The sequence below is a fragment of the Hemiscyllium ocellatum genome, chromosome 33 (assembly GCF_020745735.1).
Source record: "Hemiscyllium ocellatum isolate sHemOce1 chromosome 33, sHemOce1.pat.X.cur, whole genome shotgun sequence".
Classification (NCBI taxonomy): Eukaryota; Metazoa; Chordata; class Chondrichthyes; order Orectolobiformes; family Hemiscylliidae; genus Hemiscyllium; species Hemiscyllium ocellatum.
In genome coordinates this window covers 4,831,811-4,846,269 of record NC_083433.1, presented here as the reverse complement: position 1 = coordinate 4,846,269, position 14,459 = coordinate 4,831,811, and the positions used below count along the sequence as shown (strand labels likewise).

The following is a 14,459-nucleotide window of genomic DNA, read 5'->3' as shown; positions in this document are numbered from 1 at the left end:
GTTCCTTATTTAGGGAGATATCATTTCATTGGAGACAGCTTGGAGGAGGTTCAGTAGGATGGTCCCCAGGATGGAGGGATTGTCTCTACTCCCTGGAATTTCGAAGAATGGGAGGTGATCCCATTGAAACATCTCGGAGTCTGAAGGGGTTTGACGGGGTGGATGCTGAGAGGGTGTTTCCCATCAGGGGAGAGGCGCGGAGCAGAGGGCACAGCCTCAGAATAAAGGGGCACCAATTTAAGGCTGAGCTGAGGAGGAATCTCTTCTGTCAGAGGGTTCAGAGTCTTTGTCACCGAGAGAGCTGTGGGGGCAGAGGCCTCGTGTATGTTTAAGGCTGAAATCGATTCTCAATCAGTTGGGGAATCACGGGTTACAGGGAAAGGACAGGAAAGTAGACGTGAGGAGTGTTGGGTGAGCCATGATTGTACTGAATGGTGCAGGAGACTCGAGGGGCCGAATGGCCTCCACCCATTCCTATTTTTTGCGGTCCACACAGCAGGGGGTCAGGCTATTCAACGAGGGAGGAGAAAGTGAGGTCTGCAGATGCTGGGGATCAGAGCTGAAAATGTGTTGCTGGAAAAGCGCAGCAGGTCAGGCAGCATCCAAGGAACAGGAGAATCGACGTTTCGGGCATAAGCCCTTCCTCATTCCTGAAGAAGGGCTTATGCCCGAAATGTCGAACCTCCTGCTCCTTGGATGCTGCCTGACCTGCTGCGCTTTTCCAGCAACACATTTTCAGCTATTCAACAAGGGAAACCATCACAGTCCATTCCTTCTTTAATCTGGCCTCACATTTTGACACACAGAGAGGTGGTGGTGTACTGGCAGCTTCATTAGATTGGTGACTCAGAGCCCAGAGTGAAAGGTTGTGGAGATGTCAGGTTCAAAACCCAAATTGGCAGAGTCCGATTGGACTCAAAATGCTGGCTACTGCTTCTCTCTCTGCACTGGGGCTGCCAGACCTGCTGAGTTTATGGCACACTTTGCGTTTTTGTTTCAGATTTCCAGTAACTGTGATGTTTCGATTTTGGCCAATGGTGAAATTTCAATTCCATAAAAACTAGCCTCACGGTAACCGTGGTCAGAAAAAGCCAAGGTTCACTAATGCCCTTCAGGGAAGGAAATCTGCCGTCCTTACCCACACACACATACACACACACAGACACACACACGCACACATACGCTCACACACACACAGACACACAGACTCACAGACACACACACAGACACACACACATAAGCTCACACAAACAGACTCACAGACACACACACAGACACAGACACACACGCACACACACACACGTACGCACACACAGACATACACAGACACACATACACACACACACACACACACACACACACACGTACATACACACACATACATACACTCAGACACACACATACGCACACATAGACACACACACGCATGCCCACACACACACACAGACACACACGCTTGGGACTTCAGACCCACAGCAACGGGGTCCACTTCTAACTGCCCTCTGACATGTCCCTCGTGAACCACCCATCTAAGGGGCAATTAGGAATGGGTCATAATGATGGCCGTTGTCAGCGATGGCTACATTCTGTCCAGGAATATAAGAGAAACAAGCTGCTCTCTGAGCCAGCGATCCGGTATAGCCCTCCCCTGTCTGAGGTTAAGGAAGTCAGACATCGTCACTGAATAAGTCATGCCAAAACCCTAGGCTAGCATAAAGCTGGGGGTGATCAACATCATCATTTCTACAGGAAAAAAACACCAGGAGAAGCTTCACAGAGGAGACAGGAAGGAATGTTTCCTCTTGGTGGATAGATCAATGAACATAGGCTGAAGGTAAGGGCCAGGACGTTTCGAGGGGAGGTGAGGAACCACACTGAGAGGGTGATGACAATCTGGAACTGGCTGCCTGTCAGGGTGACAGAGACAGAAATCCTCATCAGATTTAGGAAGTATTTCGATGTACACATCTGGGACGTCAAGGTATTCAAGGCTGTGGGCCAAGTGCTGGAAAATGGGATTCAAATAGTTAGGGGGTTGTTTTTGACTGGTGCAGACTCGATGGGCTGAAGGGTCTTTCTGTGTCTGTGACCCTCCTCCAAACAGACATCGACAACCTTAAGGAAATACGGGGACAGGGTGACCAAAAGCCTGGTGAGTGGAGCAGGTCTAGGGAGGCAGCTGAGTGTGTGCGTGTGCACGCTTGTATGTGTGTGTCTATCTGTCTGTGTGTGTGTGTGTGGGTCTGTGCGTGCGTGTCTGTGTGTATGTGTGTGTGTATGTGTGTCTGTATATGCCTGTGTGTGTGTGTGTGTCTGTGTGTGCATGTGTGTGTGTACGTACGTGTGTGTGCATGTACGTGTGTGTGTGGATGTGTGCGTGTATCTGTGTATGTCTGTGTGTATGTATGTGTGTCTGTGTGTGTGTGTGTCTGTGTGTGTGCCTGTGTGTGTGCGTGTGCCTGTGTGTCTGTGTGTGTGTGTATTTATATATGTGTCTGTGTGTGTGTGTCTGTGTGCCTGTGTGTGTATGTGTGTGAATGTGTGTCTGTGTGCATGTGTGTGTGTGTCTGTGTGTGTGTCTGTGTGTGTATTTATATGTGTGTCTGTCTGCGTGCCTGTGTGTGTATGTACGTGCGTGTGGATGTGTGTGCGTGTGTCTGTGTATGTCTGTGTGTGTGTCTGTGTGTGTATATATGTGTGTCTGTGTATGTGTGTGTGTGTGTGTGTGTGTGTGTGTGTGCGCGCCTGTGTCTGTGGGTATCTGTGTGTCTGTGTATGTGCGTGTCTGTGTGTGTGCGCGTGTCTCTGTGTCTGTGCCTGTGCCTGTGTGTGTCTGTGTGTGTGTATGTCTGTGTCTGTGTGTGTGTGTGTGTGTGTGTGTCTGTGTGTGTGTGTGTGTGTGTGTGTGTGTGTGTGTGGACGGACTGATTCCTGAGCAGTGTTGATTGAGGGGGCTTCCGGAGAGAGGGTGCCGGGTGAGCGAGCGTTGGCAGGGCTGAGGATCTGAAGATGAGGAGGAGCCATTTAGATATCGAGGTGTTGGTGGATTGGAATCTGGCAGAGGTCAGCTCCCCACAGGGTTTGAACGGGATTTGGTGTGACTCCAGGCCAAGACTCAGCTGGAAGCTCAGGGGCCAAGTGGCCTGAACTGGAACGGAGAGTCCAGAGCTCACTACGAGGTTTAACTGATTGCCTGTCCTTCTTCACCTCCCAGTCCCTCCCTCCCTCCTTTCTTTCTTTCCTTCCTTTCCTCCTCTCGTTCTTTCTTCCCTTCCTGCTGGATCCATCAGCTCTTTTCTCTCACACTGCCCAAAGGTTGTGCAGTTTCCTAAGAGGTTGCCTTTGACAGTCCTGGGTTTGCGCCAATCTCCCAACTGACCACCTCCCCACAACCCCAGCCCGACCCCCAGGTACCTGCCCCTGTAACCGGAAAAGATGCAAAACCTGCCGCACACCACCTCCCTCACCTCCATCAGGGGCCCCAAACACTTCTTCCAGGTGCCTCTCCTCTAACCTAGTTTACTGCATCAGGTGCTCCCAATGTGGTCTTCCCTACACTGGGGAGACCGAACATAAACTAAGCATCTCAGTCAGGCCCACAGGGGCCATACGGACCACCCAATCACCACCCATTTCAATTCCCCTTCCCACTCCCTTTCCAACACGACCATCCTTGGCCTCCTCCATTGTCATACCACACCACAGACTGGAGGAACAACACCTCACCTTCCACCTGGGCAACCTACAGCCCGGAAGATTCAACATTGAGTTCTCCATTTGCAAATACCCTCCTTCCCCATCCCCCGACTCCCTTCCCAGCTCCTCTCCCTCCCTTCCACTCCTCCCAGCCACCAACCAGAATCATTCCTCCCATTGACCAAGCAGGTCGTACCCTCTGTCTGTCTTCACCTATCCCCATCTCACCATCCTGTCCACCACCCCCTTTATCTGCAGCTCCCCTCACACCCACCCCCAGTCCTGAAGAAGGGTGGCTAAAACCACACACACTATTCAAAATGTGGTCTCCCCAATGCTCTATATAACTGAAGCATAACGTCCTCGATATCACATTCAGTGCTTCCCATAATAAAGGAAAACATCCCATTAATCTTCTTTATCACCAGCTGGACTTACAGACTAACATTTTGTGAATCATACGTTGGAACTCCCAGATCCCTCTGCATTTTAGAATTCTGCAGCTGATTTCCAAGAGGGGCATGGATAAAGTAAATAGCAAAGATCTTTTCTTTAGGGTGGGGCAGTTCAAAACTAGAAGGCATAGGTTTATCAGATTAGATTCCCTACAATGTGGAAACAGGCCCTTCGGCCCAATAAGTCCATACCGACCCTCCGAAGAGCAACCCACCCAAACCCCTTTTCCCTCTGACTAATGCACCTAACACTGTGGGAGATTTAGCATGGCCAATTCACCCTAACCTGCACATCTTTGGACTGTGGGAGGAAACTGGAGCACACCCACACAGACACAGGGAGGATGTGCAAACTCCACACAGACAGTCGCCCGAGGCTGGAATCGAGCCTGAGACCCTGGTGCTGTGGTGAGAGGGGAAAGATTTGAAAGGGACGTGGAGATGCATCTTTTTCACACAGAGGGTGATACATATATATATTGGAAAGAGCTGCCAGAGGAAGTGGTAGATGCAGATACAATTACATTTAAAAGCCATCTGGACAGGAAAGGAAAGGTTTAGAGGGATATGGGCCAAATGCAGGAAAATAGGACAAGTTCAGTTTGGGAAACCTGGCCAGTATGGGCGAGTTGGGCCGAAGGGCTGGATGAGTCTATGATATATTTGTCTTCTCAGAAATAGTGGAATCTGTTTGATATTTAGATGAATCGATTCTCCCTCAGAGTCCCCATGTACTCGATTAATCACTTGTTACCGGAATACTGATTGTACTAATCCAATTTGAATCTAATCCCTTTAAGTGCACACCCACCCCCAGTCCTGGAAGAAGGGTTACACCCGAAACGCCAACTTCTTCACCTCCTGATGCTGCCTGCCTTGCTGTGTTCCCCCAGCCTCCTGACGCTGCATGCCTTGCTGTATTCTCCCAGCCTCCTAATGCTGCCTGGCTTACTGCGTTCTCCCAGCCTCCTGATGCTGCCTGCCTTGCTGTATTCTCCCAGTCTCCTGATGCTGCCTGGCTTGCTGTGTTCTCCCAGCCTCCTGATGCTGCCTGGCTTGCTGTGTTCCCCCAGCCTCCTGATGCTGCCTGCCTTGCTGTGTCCCTCTCCCTCCTGATGCTGCCTGCCTTGCTGTGTTCCCCCAGCCTCCTGCCTGTCTATTTCAGTTTCCTGAGAGAACATGTAGTTTCCTGTCCCTTTAATTTCCACAGCAGCACTGTACATTGAATGAGGCAGCTGTAATTACTCATGTCTCTATCATACAAGCAGAATCCTGTTCCGAGCTCTGGAAACTGCTGCTGGAATTGTACCTCCCCTTCAGACAGACAAATTTCAAAAGTGCGTGCGAGGCACAGAGTTGGGTTTTTTGAGGAGTGATTATATAAATTGGGCATGTTCTCACAGGTAAAAAAAAGGCTGAGACGGGGCAGGATTCTGTCTTTTCAGACTTCCAAAGAAAAGGATAATGTGATAAGCTGCTTCGGGTTAGCAGCACATCCAGAGGATAAACCCTGCACTTAAAGGGATTAGATTCAAATTGGATTAGTACAATCAGCATTCCGGTAACAAGTGATTAATCGAGTACATGGGGACTCTGAGGGAGAATCGATTCATCTAAATATCAAACAGATTCCACTATTTCTGAGAAGACAAATATATCATAGACTCATCCAGCACAGAAACAGGCCATTCGGCCCAACTCGTCTATACTGACCAGGTTTCCCAACTGAACTCGTCCTATTTTCCTGCATTTGGTCCATATCCCTCTAAACCTTTCCTTTCCTGTCCAGATGGCTTTTAAATGTAATTGTATCTGCATCTACCACTTCCTCTGGCAGTTCTTTCCAATATATATTCACCCTCTGTGTGAAAAAGATACATCTCACGTCCCTTTCAAATCTTTCCCCTCTCACCACAGCACCAGGGTCTCAGGCTCGATTCCAGCCTCGGGCGACTGTCTGTGTGGAGTTTGCACATCCTCCCCGTGTCTGTGTGGGTTTGCTCCAGTTTCCTCCCACAGTCCAAAGATGTGCAGGTTAGGGTGAATTGGCCATGCTAAATCTCCCACAGTGTTAGGTGCATTAGTCAGAGGGAAAAGGGGTTTGGGTGGGTTGCTCTTCGGAGGGTCGGTATGGACTTATTGGGCCGAAGGGCCTGTTTCCACATTGTAGGGAATCTAATCTGATAAACTTATGCCTTCTAGTTTTGAACTGCCCCACCCTAAAGAAAAGATCTTTGCTATTTACTTTATCCATGCCCCTCTTGGAAATCAGCTGCAGAATTCTAAAATGCAGAGGGATCTGGGAGTTCCAGCGTATGATTCACAAAATGTTAGTCTGTAAGTCCAGCTGGTGATAAAGAAGATTAATGGGATGTTTTCCTTTATTATGGGAAGCACTGAATGTAACATCGAGGAGGTTATGCTTCAGTTATATAGAGCATTGGGGGGACCACATTTTGAATAGTGTGCGCGGTTTTAGCCATCCTTATTTAATGAAGGATCTAAATGCATTGGAGGCAGTTCAGAGAAGATTTACAAAATCAAATAAATGGTTTGGGTTGTGTTATAAGAGTAAGTTCATTTACCATTGATTGTAGTGAAAGGTTCAACCCAAGTGTGATGGCATGAAATTGGATGAGAAAGATTCAAGTTGATTTGGTGGATTGGCCATGTTAAATTGCCCAGGGGACGTGCAGGATTACATGGCTAGGGTAGAGGTGAGGATCTAAAATTTGGATTTAGGCTGGTGTCAGGAGCAACCATTTAATGAATGATTTTACTCACTAAAAAATGGCTTCTTAATGCAAGTAACATAAAATAATGTAGCAAGATGGCTTCCAGGAGGAATAGCATCTAACCCTGCTGAAAACTGCATTCCTAAATTTATTGAAAGAGATTAACAAACAATGCCCTATTCATAGTATGAATTAACTAAATAAGATATGACATTATTAAAGTATCCTAAATTGACCTTGGAAACTAGGTGTCCAGGAGATAAAGAAGTGCAAAACAAGTCAGTTCCCCGGAATAATCAATGGCTCAATTTTATGTCTATTTGTCAAATCATTTCATTTTATTGGATTAATTTTGCAATTAAAGCTGTTCTGTTTGTTAAGAGACCTATAAAAGTTGTCTGTGTTTGAAGATTGTGCACAGCTTTCCCTGAGTACACACAGGTGCTTAACCCCGTGTTGCTGGAAATCTATGCCCAGCGTCGTAATACATTGTTAAAACTTGCTGAAAGAGACCAAGCTGCTAGTGTTTATTTGACCGATCGCGGAACCGAGAGGCTCCTCGTAGGGGGGTGGTCCAGATTTACAGAAGGATGGGATGCGGAAGATTGGTGTGGACTGGATGGGATGAATTGCCTGCTTACACTCTGTAGGGATTCCGTGATTGGATGACAGATTGGGAAGGCAGGGCTGATTCCCACTGGAGGGAGGAGTAACAGATGGTGGATGGTGTTGACAAAGGTAAGGGTGAAAGGATGTGTCCTCTCCTGAGTCAGTCCAGAACTAGGGGGGCACTGACTTAATGTCAGAGATTGCCCTTTAAGGACAGAGATAAAGAGAATATGTTTTCTCAGAGGACTGAGACTTTGGAACTCTGCCTCAGAAGGAGGTAGAGGCAAGGTGACTCAATATTCTTGAGGCAGACGTGGATAGATTTGTGTGAGGAAGGGAATTAAGGGTTCTTGAGAATGAGATAGGAATGTGGAATTCAGAACAGAAACAGATCAGCCACGATGGCACTGAATAGGAGAGCACGGTTCAATGGGCCAAATGGTCTACTTCGGCACCTATTTTGTGTGTTTCTATGTATATTTGAAGTTTGTGAGGAACATATTAGATACATGAACGTATGAAGAAAATACAGAACAGAACCAAAAAACTGAGTCCAATTAATGGGCTCAGTGGTTAGCACTGTGGCCTCACAGCACCAGGGACTTAGGTTCGATTCCAGCCTTGGGCGATTGCGTGGAGTTTGCACATTCTCCCGTGTCTGTGTGTGGGTTTGCTCCGGTTTCCTCCCACAGTCCAAAGATGTACAGGTTAAGTGTATTGGCCATGCTAAATTCCCCATAATGACCAGGGATGTGCAGGCTGGGTGGGTTAGCCATGGGAAATGCAGGGTCATTGGGATTGGGTTGGGGGTGGGTCTGGGTGGGATGCTCTTCGGAGGGTCGGTGTGGACTCAGTGGGCTGAATGGCCTGCTTCCACACTGTCGGGATTCTATATTCTAATTCATGCTAACATTCATTTGCATGTGTATCTATAACCAGAGATGTACATGGGGAGAGGGAGAAGAAGAGAAATGTGATTAAATTTAATTGCAGGGATTCTAAGAGGCATGAGAGATTCATTAAATGAGGACTATGTGGGATGAATTCATTTCTGTACTTAATATTCATCACAAGTGCTCCTGGAGGATTGCCTTTAACTTTGTTTTCTAAATGGACCTAATTTGTTGATGCAAATCGAGTCCAATTAGCACAAAATTCCAATTAATATATTAAGCCTCACCACTTCCTTTTCAATTACTGAGGAAAACTAGAGACATTTTTTTGCTGAAGTTCAGCTGAGCTGACATTGTCTTCCTTTAGTCCTGTCTCACTCATCATTCCAGTTCTTGCTGATATACCTTTGCTTACAATGTCTCCAACGAACAGTTTTCCTCCTTGTGTTTTTCTCTCTCTGCATCGCCTTTCCCTCGTCTGTCTCCGTCATTTCCTCCCCCCCTACAATACCCCCCCCCCTACTGACCTCCATTCCCTGACTGCACCATGTTCGGTACGAGGGGTCATCATTTTAGGATAAAGAGGGAATCTCTTAAGAGTGGGGGGTTTGAGTTATAAAGAGAGGTTGGACAGGCTGTGATCTTTTTCACTGGAGCATAGGAGGTTTAGGCGTGACCTTACAGAGGTTTATAAAATAACGTGGGCCATAGATAAGGTGAATAAGGTCATTACTCTAAGGTGGGGGAGCTCAAAACTAGAGGGCATATTTTTAGGGTGAGAGGGAAAAGATTTAAAAGGGACCCAGGGAGCAACTTTTTCACACAGAGGGTGGTTCACGTGTGGAATGAACCACCAGAGGAAGTGGTGGATGGAGGTATGGTTACAATGTTTAAAAGACATTTGGACAGGTATGTGAATGGGAAAGGGTTAGAGGGATATGGGCCTAATGCAGGCAAATGGGACACGAGTTCAGCTATGGAAACTTGGTCAGCATGGACAAGTTGGACCAAAGGGTCTCCCTCCATGCTGTTGGACACTGTGAGTCTATGGCTGAGATGAGGTGAAATATCTTCATCTAGAGAGTTGTGGGTCCATGGAATTCACTGCCACTGGAAGCAGTCGAGGTCAAACCAATGTGTTTTCAAGAAGGAGGCATATGTAGCTCTATTGGCTAAAGGGATCAAGGGATCTGAGGGGAGGGTGGGATTGGGGTATTGAGCTCAATGGTCAGCCATGATCAGATTGAATGGAGGTACAGGCTCAAAGGGCTGAATAGCCTTCTCCTGCTCCTACTGTCAATGTTTCTACGACTCTGGCCTATTCTGACATCACTGTTCTCTTAGCTTGACCAATGATGATCACGCCTTAAGCTGTCTAGTCCCGAAGCCTTTGAAATTACCCTCCCAAACCTCACTGCTTCCCTCTTTACGGCCCTGTTTAAAATTCAGGTCTTTGACCGAGATTTTGGTCATCCCTCCCTCATTGGCTTGAAGCCCACTTTCATTCCACAGGGTAGCACCTTGGGATGGTAAACAATTTTAAAGCTGCTTTATAAATAGGCGTTGTTGCTGATTGCTTTGCTAACCTCATCCACATCGACATCTCAGGCCAGTTCACCTGGTTTACAACGGGGACATAAGTTACGGATACGCAAACTCAAACTCTCAGCCACACCAGGAACTATTGGCATTGAGTTATTATCTTCACATCTGTCTGCCTCACCTTTTCCTCTTCATGGTAGACGAAAATATTCCGAGTGCTGTTGTCTTTCAGGTAGGTGATCTGAAGGCCATTGGGATTCCCAATCTTGGTTGGTTGGAAGGTTGCATTGATATTGTCCACTTTAATCACGGCCTTGGGCTCTTTAGCCTGAGAAAGAGAGGGAGAGAGGGAGGGGGGAAAAATGAGAGAGATAAAGAGAGAGGAGAACATCATTCTCCACTTTGTTGGCAAATTAAATATTAGCCACAAACACAACTGATGCGTTCACCGTCAATGGTTCATTATGCATGCATAATTTTCCCAATTTCCATGACCACTTCCAACCCCTCAAAACCTACCTCTGGGACCAATCTATCCTAGTGATGTCCAACTTAAATATTTTCTAGACAGTGACAGGGGCTTTTCATTTTACACTCATCTGATCCAATCTTTGAAAGGGAACACCAATTTTGTTTTTATTCAGTCACAAGATGAGGGCATCACTGGCCAGGCTTTATTCCCCATCCCTAATTGGCCAGAGGGCGGTTTAAGAGTCAACCTCATTACTGTGGGTCTGGAGTCACGTGGAGGCCAGACCAGGTAAGGATGGCAATTTCCTTCCCTGAAGCACATTAATGAACTAGATGGGTTTTTCTAACAATCGACAATGGATTATGGGACTAGATTGGGTTGGGATATCTGGTTGGCATGGACGAGTTGGACCGAAGGGTCTGTTTCCATGCTGTACATCTCTATGACTCTATTAAACTCTTAAATCCAAATTTATATTGAATTCAAATTCCACCATCTGCCGTGGTGGGATTTGAACCCGAGTTCTAATTTACACAGCATGAGGAGAGGAGGAAGGTGCAGTTGAGTCCGTTAACTGTTGTGCAAATCAGTGTTCCCTTTTATGTGGCCTTCCTCCGTCCCAATTATGCCGATTGCAAGAGATGGAGCTTTGTGCAGGGTTTCAGCTCCGTAACACCAAGCAATTCTCCGAGTCAGTGTTTTTTTTTGTCTTGAGGCTGGTTTGTGAAATGTTGTTGTGGTGTCATGGAGAGAGTAAATAAGGGATGACCAAATCCAGAACAAGATGAAGAGAGTGCTGGTAATAGTTGCTATAATTGGGCCAGGTGATGTCATTTCCCATATCTGTTCTCCTTCACACATCAGTTTCAGGAACTACAACTTGAGATTTTCTCCTAAATAATGAAGGAAGTAAAAGCAAGCTCAGGAGGAAAGGAAGAATGTCTGTTGCTACACCGTCCTTCGTGACCTCAGGAATCACAGACCATTCCATGTTTGTAATGTTGTTTCTTCCCTCCCCCCCACCCCTTTCGTCTCTCCCATCTTAGTCTGAATGTTGGGAAGATGGCACACTTTTAAAGTCAAAGGCAAAAGATTTAGAGTGAATTTGATGAAAGTCTTTTTCACCCAGAGGGTGTTGGGGGTGTGTCTGGATTGAACTGCCTGGGAGAGGGGTTGAAACCTCACAACCTTTAGAAAGTACTTGGACGTGCAACTGAATTTAATTTTCAAGTCTCAATATTTTCACACAGAGGGTGGTGAGTGTATAGAATGAGCTGCCAGAGGAAGTGGTGAGGGCTGGTAAAATTACAGCATTTAAAAAGCATCTAGAGGGGTACATGAATAGGAAGGGTTTGGAGGGATATGGGCCAAATGCTGGCAAATGAGGCTAGATTAATTTAGGATATCTGGGGGGCATGGATGAGTTGGAGTAATGGGTCTGTTTCTGTACTGTACATTTCTATGACTCAGGGCAGCACAGCGGCACAGTGGTTAGCACTGCTGTCTCACAGCTCTAGAGACCTGTGTTCAATTCCACTCTCAGGTGACTGTCTGTGTGGAGGTCATACATTCTCCTTGTGTCTGCATCAATTTCCTCCGGGTGCTTCGGTTTCCTCCCACAATCCAAAGATGTGCAAATTAGGGTGAATTGGCCATGCTAACTTGCCCATTGTGTTCAGGGATATGTAGATTAGGGGCATTAGTCAGGGGTCAATGTAAGTAACAGGGTAGGGAAATGGGTTTGGATGGGATACTCTTTGGAGAGTTGGTGTGGACTTGTTGGGCCGAAGGGCCTGTTTCCACACTGTTGGGATTCTGTTTCTATGGCTACGGATCTAGTGTGGGTAGGAGTGTATTTTTGGCATGGACCTAAGGGTCTCTGTATTGCATGATTCTATGAATCTGTCTGTTTTATTCCTCAAGGGGATGAGGGCAGTGATGGCAAGGCCAAAATCTATTGCTTGTCTCTGAACTTAATGGCCATTTCAGAGGCAGAGAAGAATCAACCACATTGCTTTGGGTCTGGAGTCACACATACTAGGTAGACCAGGTCAGGCTTTTCTCTGTAAAGGGGCACTGATGGATTTTCACAACAATTTGTATCCAGATTTAGTTCTGAATTCAGATTGCATCAGCTGCTGCACTGATCATGTCCACAAAGAAATAATCCCGGCACCTGGATGAACAGCCATCATCTCCCTTCGGAGTCACCATAGGAAACAGGGCAATCAATTTACACACAGGGACCTCCCTCACACAGCAATGGGAGTGTGGCAAGGGGCTGGTTTTTAGTCGATTTAAGGGTAAACACAGACTTTCAGAGATGGAGCTCCTTTAAGCCACTGGCCAGAGGACATTTTACATTCACCTGCAGGGCCTTGGTTTAACATGTAAAGGCGTGCGCCATCTGAGAGTGCTGCACTCCCTCAGGACGACACTGCGAGGATCAGCCTGGATTATTTGGTCAGGACCTGAACCATAACCAGAGGATTCTGGGATATTTGGAATATTGTGTCCAGTTCTGGTCGCCCTACTATAGGAAAGATAGAGAGGCTTCGAAGAGGGTGCAAAGAAGGTTTACCAGGATGCTGCCTGGACTGGAGGGCTTATCTTATGAAGAAAGGTTGAATAAGCTCGGACTTTTCTCTCTGGAGAGAAGGAGGAAGAGAGGAGACCTGATCGAGGTGGACAAGGTAATGAGAGGAATAGATAGAGTCAACAGCCAGAGACTTTTCCCCAGGGCAGGACTGACTGGTACAAGGGGTCATAGTTAGAAGATAGTAGGAGGAAGGTATAAAGGAGACATCAGAGGTAGGTTCTTTACGCAGAGAGTTGTGAATGTATGGAATGCGTTGCCAGCTGTGGTGGTGGAAGCAGAGTCATTGGGGACATTTAAGCGATTACTGGACGTGCACATGGATAGCAGTGAGTTGAGAGGTGCGTAGGTTAAGTTATTGTATTTTACATTTGGATTAAATCTCAGCACAACATCGTGGGCCAAGGGGCCTGGTCTGTGCTGTACTTTTTCTTTGTTCTATTTTAAGATTCTGAAAAGAAATGCTTTCTTTCACTTTCATGTCTTTTGGGTTGAAACTACTTTGTGGGATCTGGGTGATGGTTGTTTTCATAGAGAATCATAGAATCCTTACAGTGAGGAGAGAGGCCATTCAGCCCAATGGTCCACACCGACTCTCCAAAGAGCATTCCACCCAGACCCATCCTATCCCACTAACCCTGCATTTCCCATGGCTAATGCACCCTGCTTGCACATCCCTGGACACCATGGGTAACTTAGCATGGCCAATCCACCCTAACCTCTGGACTGTGGGAGGAAACCAGAGCACCCGGAGGAAACCCACGCAGACACAGGGAGAATGTGCAAACTCCACACAGAGACTGGAATCGAACCCGGGTCCCTGGCGCTGTGAGGCAGCAGTGCTAAATACTGAGCTAGTTTTGTGCGGTGAATATAAAATCCTCCTGCTTTCTATTCAAACAGATCCCGCACTGAGCACTGTGAGTGTGTGTGTGTGTGTGTGTGTGTGTGTGTGACAGAGTGTGAGTGTGTGTATGCGTGAGAGAGGGAGGGAGAGACAGAGAGAGACAGAGAGATTGTGTGTATGTGTGAGAGAGGGAGGGAGAGAGAGAGAGACAGAGAGTGTGTGTGTATTTTTGTGAGACACACAGTTCCCTAACTGTATCCCACTGTGACCCACACACACCTGGAACATTGTGGAGACCCCACTGATGGAACTGTAGGATCACGGGGTGGGGAGGAGGGGAGGTAGGAAGGAATCTGCAGCGGGAAATGTGGAGGAACTGTATGAGTTGGGGAGGAAGGTCTGTAAGTACGGGCGAGAGGCAGTGGTGGAGAAAATTATGACGAGACCTTGTGTTTGCTTTTCAAGAAACACCACATGACGCCTTTTTTAAAAATTGTTGCTGGAACCAAATTTCAAGGTTGAGTTATTTAGGCCACACCCAAAGTTTGAAAAACAGAAAATGCAAGATCACAAGTTGCCTCCTTATTTAACACTCGCTCTGTTGGAGCCGCCAT

At 47.0% G+C, this 14,459-nt stretch overlaps 1 protein-coding gene across 1 annotated transcript in view; it reads right to left on the bottom strand.

Moving 5' to 3' along the window:
• Positions 1–14,459, bottom strand: part of zgc:92360 (uncharacterized protein LOC436988 homolog) — a 63,618-nt gene that overhangs the window by 11,581 nt on the left and 37,578 nt on the right. The window contains exon 6 of the mRNA XM_060849310.1: positions 10,112–10,258. Within this exon, the coding sequence (XP_060705293.1) occupies positions 10,112–10,258 (147 nt within the window). The remainder of the gene's footprint in view (positions 1–10,111; positions 10,259–14,459) is intronic.